Consider the following 7,303-nt stretch of genomic DNA (forward strand, 5'->3'; position numbering starts at 1 on the left):
CTGCACCCTTTACCCTGTACCCATTACCCTGTACCTTGTACCCTTTACCCTGCACCCTGCACTTGTTACCTTTACCCTGTACCCTGCACCTTGTACCCTGTACCCTGCACCCATTACCCTGTACCCTACACCCTGTACCCTTTACCCTGTAACCTGTACCTTGCACCCTGTAACCTGTACCCTGTACCCTGCACCCTGCACCCTTTATCCTGTAACCTTTACCCTGTACCCGGCACCCTGTACCCTGTACCCTCTACCCTCCACCCTGTACCTTGTACCCTGCACCCATTACCTTGTACCCTTTATCCTGTAACCTTTAACCTGCACCCTGCACCCTGTACCCTGCACCCTACACCCCGCACCCTGCACCGTGCACCCTATTGATGTTTGTGGTTCTCCGACAGCAACCCCCGGGCCCCCGTACGCCCTGACGGTAGTGGAGGTCACCAAGAGACACGTGGAGCTGAAGTGGGAAGCGCCCAAGAGCAACGGAGGAAGACCCATTACCAAGTAAGACCCCTACCCCCATCACTAAGACCCCCACCCATCACCAAGGAAGACTTATACTTCATGTTTTTATGGCTTTTTTGTTGCTTCATGTCAAAGTTGTGTAACTGTTCTGTTGCCGAGCGTTGCCAGTAACGACACGTTTCACCGAGTCCTGAATCTTTGCTCGGACCAGTTGGTGATGGTAAAACCCGCGGATGTGTTCCCTCGCAGGTACGTGATTGAGAAGAAGGAGAAGATGGGGACGCGCTGGCTGAAGTGCTGCAAGACCGCGGACAAACAGACGCAGTTCAAGGTGACGGACGTGGACGAGGGGTCCGAGGTGCAGTTCCAGGTCCGAGCCGAGAACGAGGCCGGAGTCGGAGACCCCAGCGAACCCACCGAGATCCTCACCGTCGAGGACGCCACCAGTAAGAGAGCACCACATAGTATTATATTATAAACTGGAGGGTCGCTGGTTCAAGTCCCCGTACAGACCAAAGTATAGCGTGTGGACTGGTAGCTGGAGAGATGCTAGCCTCTTGAGCAAGGCACTAATTTCACTTGTTCTGAGGACCTTTGACCTCAGATTTATTTTTTTTTAAATCTTTTTTTAGACATTTTTTACAGTGTAGAAACATAAATAAACTTAAAATAATGAGGAGAAGATTTAGATGTAATTGGGGTTAGAGTATTGTTGAGCAATGCTATGCTATGCTAACAGTTGTGTTGTGATGATTATAGGACATCAGACAGACTTGGAGTTTCCCCTGATTCCAATCTTTATGCTAAGCTAGGCTAACAGTCTCCCCTGCTTCCAGTCCGTATGCTAAGCTAGGCCAACAGTTTCCCATGATTCTAGTCTTTATGCTCAGCCAGGTTAACAGTTTCCCCTGCTTCCATTTTTTATGCTAAGCTAGGCTAACAGTTTCCCCTGCCTCCTCACCTTGTTCTGAGCACCTTTTCTCTCAGACCTTTATTACAGTGAAAACATCATTATTCAGTCTATTTATCTTCCATAACTTTGTTCTGACCACTTTGTTTTTTTATGTCTGTAGATTTCTCCTAAATTCACAAAACGTTAGCATTACATAATGCCTCATTTGCATATGTAAACTGAGCCTCTCTCTCCAGGCGCTCCCTCGCCCCCCCTGGAGGTTTCGGTCCCGGACGCCAGCCGGCAGCACATAAACGTCTGCTGGAAGCCGCCAGCTAAAGACGGCGGCTCGCCGATCACCGGCTACCACGTGGAGGTGGCCGAGGCGCGGCCGGAGCTCAAGTGGCTCCGCGTCAACAGCAGACCCGTCAAAGAGCTCAAGTTCAGGATCGACGACGGCATCAAACCGGAGAAGAAGTACGTCATCAGGGTCCGCGCCATCAACGCCGTCGGAGTCAGCGACCCCTCCGAGATCTCCGACAAAGTCTTCACCAAGGACCCCGACTGTAAGCAACGACACGGATTCAGACATTCAATATGTACACATAAGATGACCAAGATAACACACACACACACACACTAACACAGACACACACAGACACATATACAGCATATCTCCACCAGACTCCATGTAAATAATCACTACTTTTAGCATGTATAGAGCAGCATATCTCCACCAGACTCCATGTAAATAATCACTACTTTTAGCGTGTATAGAGCAGCATATCTCCACCAGACTCCATGTAAATAATCACTTTTAGTGGTATAGAGCAGCATATCTCCACCAGACTCCATTAATAATCACTACTTTTAGCGTGTATAGAGCAGCATATCTCCACCAGACTCCATGTTAATACACTACTACTTTAGCGTGTATAGAGACAGCATATCCCACCAGACTCCATGTAAATAATCACTACTTTAGCATGTATAGAGCGCTTATCTCCACCAGACTCCATGAAATAATCATCTTTTAGCATGTATAGAGCAGCATATCTCCACCAGACTCCATGTAAATAATTACTACTTTTAGCATGTATAGAGCAGCAAATCTCCACCAGACTCCATGTAAATAATCACTACTTTTAGCGTGTGTAGAGCAGCATATCGCCACATGTAAATGGGGGAAGTAAGAGTTTATTTCAGTCAGTTAGACACAGAAAATATTGGAAAATATGTACGAATATTAACGCTCTGTCTCTGGTCCCAAGGCGCTCCCACCATGGATCTGGAGGCGCAGGACGTGGTGGTGGTTGAAGGCGAGAAGCTGCACCTGAACATCCCCTACCGGGCGATCCCGACACCTAAGATGGTTTGGCAGAAGGACACGGTCGAGTGCAAGGCGGACGAGCGTCTGTCGCTGACGGTGGAGATGAACAGCGCTCACCTGGAGCTGCTTAAGTGCAAGCGCGGCGACGCCGGCGCCTACGCCATCACGCTGGAGAACAGCCTGGGGAAAGCCACCGGCACCGTCAACGTCAAAGTCATCGGTACGCCATCTGTATATTATTATTGTTATTATCGTGATAAAACCAGTCCAATCGATGGTTCACCCTCCGACACACGGCACAGTAAAAAGCCCCATTATTGATTGATTGATATCTTATGTTGAAGATGTAATTAAAATAAAATAGAAAAAATAACACGTAAAATACTTACTTAAAACCTACTTAGAATCTACTTAAAAAGTAATTTACACATGCAAAAAGGAGTATGAAGGAGTAAAACGTATGTACTCCTACCCCTTTATACCCTTTCTACCCTAAAGCTACAAAATAATCAGTCTACAGAAATTTATATTTGTATAGTTTCATTGATTATAGATTTATTATCTATGCACTCTATGTCTGCAATGACAGCTGATAGCAAAGGGAGAAACTGATTTAAAGCAGGGTTGGCACTCTGTGATTGGCCCTTGGAATTTGTGGCCGATTCTGATTGGTTTAGCAGCTGATCCAAGTTAGGTGGAGCATTGATTCCTGAAAGGATTTATAGCATTTTAAGAAAAAATAAAGATTTAAGAACACTGAAATAAGTGGGAGAAATTTAGGGAAAAACAACAAAATTGGCCCAAAAAACGCAGAAATAATCAACAAAGACTTTGTAAAAAGTGAGAAAGATCTTTTGGGGAAAGTTATGAAACATCAAAAAAGTGACAACAAATGTCGGAACGCTTCAAAAACTTATAAAACAACAAAAATGTCCAAAAATCTCAACAAAGAACTTCGGGAAAAGTGTCTTAAGTGTCTTAAGGAGGTTTTAGCATCGTTACATGGTTTAAGGTGATGTATTTCCCCAGAAACTGACCTCTCCCGTCCCCCCAACCCCCCCGCAGGACTCCCCGGTCCCTGCAAGGACATGACCTCCGGCGACGTGACCAAGAACTCATGCAGGATCAGCTGGGAAGCCCCGGAGGACGACGGCGGCACGCCCGTCCTCAGCTACACGCTGGAGCGCCGCGAGGCGTCTAAGAAGACCTACGTCCCCGTCCTGTCGGGGGAGGACGTCCTCACCTGCGTCGTCAAGGACCTGTACATCAACTGCGAGTACCACTTCAGAATAAAAGCCCTGAATGCGGTTGGAGCCGGACCGTACCTGGACCTGCGCAACCCCGTCATCACAGAGGAAGTCAAACGTGAGTCTGGTTTATTCTGGTCGGGGCGGGCCACGTTCCTATTGGCCAGTCGGGGCGGGTCACGTTCCTATTGGCCAGTCGGGGCGGGCCACGTTTCTATTGGCCAGTCGGGGCGGGTCACGTTCCTATTGGCCAGTTGGGCGGGCCACGTTGCTATTGGCCTTCGGGCGGGCCACGTTCTATGTCCAGTCGGGGCTTGCCACGTTGCTATTGGCCAGTCGGGGCGGGCCACGTTGCCTATTGGCCATTCGGGCGGGCCACGTTGCTATTGGCCAGTTCTGCGGGGCCACGTTCCTATTGGCCAGTTGGACGGTCACGTTCCTATTGGCCATCGGGGCGGGTCACGTTCCTATTGGCCTCGGGCGGCCACGTTTCTATTGCCAGTCGGGGCGGTCACGTTCCTATTGGCCAGTCGGGCGGGTCCCGTTCCTATTGGCCAGTTGGGGCGGCGCCACGTTGCTATTGGCCGGTCGGGGCGGTGGCCACGTTGCTATTGGCCAGTCGGGGCGGGCCACGTTGCTATTGGCCAGTCGGGGCGGGCCACGTTGCTATTGGCCAGTCGGGGCGGGGCCACGTTGCTATTGGCCAGTCGGGGCGGGGCCACGTTCCTATTGGCCAGTTGGGGCGGGTCACGTTCCTATTGGCCCGTTGGGTGAGTCTTGTCTTTAATGCTTAACCTGCTCCGAGATTTACACTGTGCCGTTGATCTGACCCCTGCAGAGAAACCCGACCCGCCAATCCAGGTGGAGGCTCAGGACCCGACATCCAAGTCGATCCGGGTCAGCTGGAAGGCTCCGGACTCGGACGGCGGCTGTCCCATCCAGGGCTACATCGTGGAGAAGATGGAGAAGGACGGCGAGCGCTACGAGCGCGTCACGCCCAGCCTGGTGCCCGGGTTCTCCTTCGTGGTCACGGGGCTGACGGAGGAGACTGAGTACCAGTTCAGGGTCCGGGCGGAGAATGCCGCCGGGGTCAGCGAGCCGTCCCGCAGCTCGCAGCTCGTCAAGGCTGCAGACCCCGTTGGTAAGAATCACCATGACAACCGGCAGATGGAGACGTAGAGACAAAGTCCTTTGTTGTCCCGAGGATAACATGTTTTAGTCATTATAATTATTACATTACATTATAAAAACATAATATCAGTCCTTCTAGATATAAGACCTGCCCACTCTGCTTTGGGCTCCACCACCTCATCATGCTAATATAATATCAGTCCCTTTATATATAAGACCTTCTCGTTCTGCTTTGGTCTCCACCACCTCCTCATGCTAATATAACATCAGTCCCTTTATATATAAGACCTTCTCGCTCGGCTTTGGTCTCCACCACCTCCTCATGCTACTATAATATCAGTCCCTCCATATGTAAGACCTGCTCGCTCTGCTTTGGTCTCCACCACCTCTTCATGCTACTATAAGATCTTAATTAAGAACTTGAGAATGTGACTTTAATAACTTTTGATTCCTCTGGGTCCAGATAAGCCAAAGGTGACGCTGCACGTCCGCGTGCAGGCCGGCGTGTGCGTGAAGAAGGGCGAGGAGATCCGGATCGACGCCTACGTGTCCGGGTCCCCGTACCCCCGGATCAGCTGGCTGAGGAACGGCGAGGACGTCACCAAGGAGCCCAGCAAGAAGATCGTCCCCATCGTCAAGAAGAAGAAAAAGACCAAGACCACGGTGAGTGGTCTTTTGTTTATTTAGGGACATTTGTCCACATTTGTCCAAATGTTCCAGGCCACTAACAGCTGGTCTTTGGGTCCCTGCAGGTCCCGGAGCCGGAGGAGGAGTATGTGACCCCCATGCGGGAGCGTCTGGGTCTGGACCAGACCATCCGGGGTCAGTGTGCGCTGATGGTCCGCGAGGCGGTCCGGGCCGACCACGGAGACTTCACCGTCCAGGTGCAGAACTCTCACGGAGTCGCCACCGCTACCTGCAGCGTCAACGTTCTCGGTAAGACACACACACACGCACGCACGCACGCACACACACACACACACACACGCACACACACACACACACCACACACACACACACACACACACACACACACACACCTTCCAGTCCTCGCTCCTCAAAGTAACCGTCTTCTCGTCCTCTTCCTCTCCCTCTCCCTCTCCCTCCCCCCCCCGTCCCTCTCCCCCCCTACAGACAAACCGGGTGCCCCCCAGAACTTGGTGTTTGAGGAGATCCGCAGCACGTCGGTGGTGTGCACGTGGGAGCCGCCGCTGGATGACGGCGGCAGCGAGATCCTGAACTACATCCTGGAGAAGAAGGACAACCGTAACGAGGCTGTGGGCTGGATCACGGTGACGTCCACGCTGAAGGGGACCAGCTGCCCCGTCCCCAAGCTCATCGAGGGCAAGGAGTACGTCTTCAGGGTCACGGCCGAGAACAAGTTCGGCTGCGGACCGCCCTGCGTCTCCGAGCCGGTGGTCGCCAAGAACATGTTCGGTACGTAGATCTCAGAGCAACTGGATCTGTTGGTCCCTTCCCTCCTGTTCTTTCCTCCCAGAAAGACTGTTGGGTCACTGACTGTTTGTCCCGTCCCCCCCCAGATCCTCCGGATGCCCCCAACACGCCCCGGGTGCACGAGGTGACGGCGAGCAGCGCCCGGATCTCGTGGCACGAGCCCAAAGACAACGGCAGCCCGATCCTGGGCTACTGGATCGAGAGGAAGGAGGTGAACAGCAAGCACTGGACCCGGGTGAACCGGGCGCTGCTCAACGCGCTGGAGGTCAAGGTCCAGGGCCTCATGGAGGGACTCACCTACATCTTCAGGGTCTGCGCCGAGAACCTGGCCGGGCCCGGGCCCTTCAGCGAGCCCAGCGACCGCACCGTTGCCATGGACGCCATCCGTAAGTCCTCAAGGCCCGGCAGGACAGAGACAGAAACCCGGTCTAACCCTAACCCTAACCCCCCTATCTCTGTGTCCTTCCAGTGCCCCCCGGCCCCCCCACTCCCTGGATTGTGGACACGGGGAAAGATTCAGTCGTCGTGGCGTGGAAGCCCCCGCTGTACAACGGCGGAGGAGAGATTCTGGGATATCACCTGGAGAAGGTAGGGGGGACATCACGCTGCTCCGTGGTCTTCAAGCTTTTCCTTGGCTCTTTTGTCTGATGGAGGGAGGAGGCCTCAGGGAAGACCCAGGACTAAGTGGTCCACATGGGTGGAGGCCTCAGGAAAGACCCAGGACTAGGTGGTCCAGCTGGGTGGAGGCCCCGGGGAAGACCCAGGACTAGGTGGAGA

At 52.7% G+C, this 7,303-nt stretch overlaps 1 protein-coding gene across 1 annotated transcript in view; it reads left to right on the forward strand.

Moving 5' to 3' along the window:
- LOC116686626 (titin-like) overlaps positions 1 to 7,303 on the forward strand; it is a gene marked incomplete in the record, with an annotated part of 242,683 nt that overhangs the window by 114,156 nt on the left and 121,224 nt on the right. The window contains 11 exon segments of the mRNA XM_032511647.1: positions 405 to 510; positions 721 to 917; positions 1,621 to 1,929; positions 2,635 to 2,913; positions 3,759 to 4,058; positions 4,779 to 5,081; positions 5,535 to 5,734; positions 5,824 to 6,007; positions 6,206 to 6,508; positions 6,613 to 6,912; positions 6,996 to 7,114. Of these exon segments, the coding sequence (XP_032367538.1) occupies positions 405 to 510; positions 721 to 917; positions 1,621 to 1,929; positions 2,635 to 2,913; positions 3,759 to 4,058; positions 4,779 to 5,081; positions 5,535 to 5,734; positions 5,824 to 6,007; positions 6,206 to 6,508; positions 6,613 to 6,912; positions 6,996 to 7,114 (2,600 nt within the window).

This window comes from Etheostoma spectabile, unplaced genomic scaffold, assembly GCF_008692095.1.
Source record: "Etheostoma spectabile isolate EspeVRDwgs_2016 unplaced genomic scaffold, UIUC_Espe_1.0 scaffold406, whole genome shotgun sequence".
NCBI lineage: Eukaryota > Metazoa > Chordata > Actinopteri > Perciformes > Percidae > Etheostoma > Etheostoma spectabile.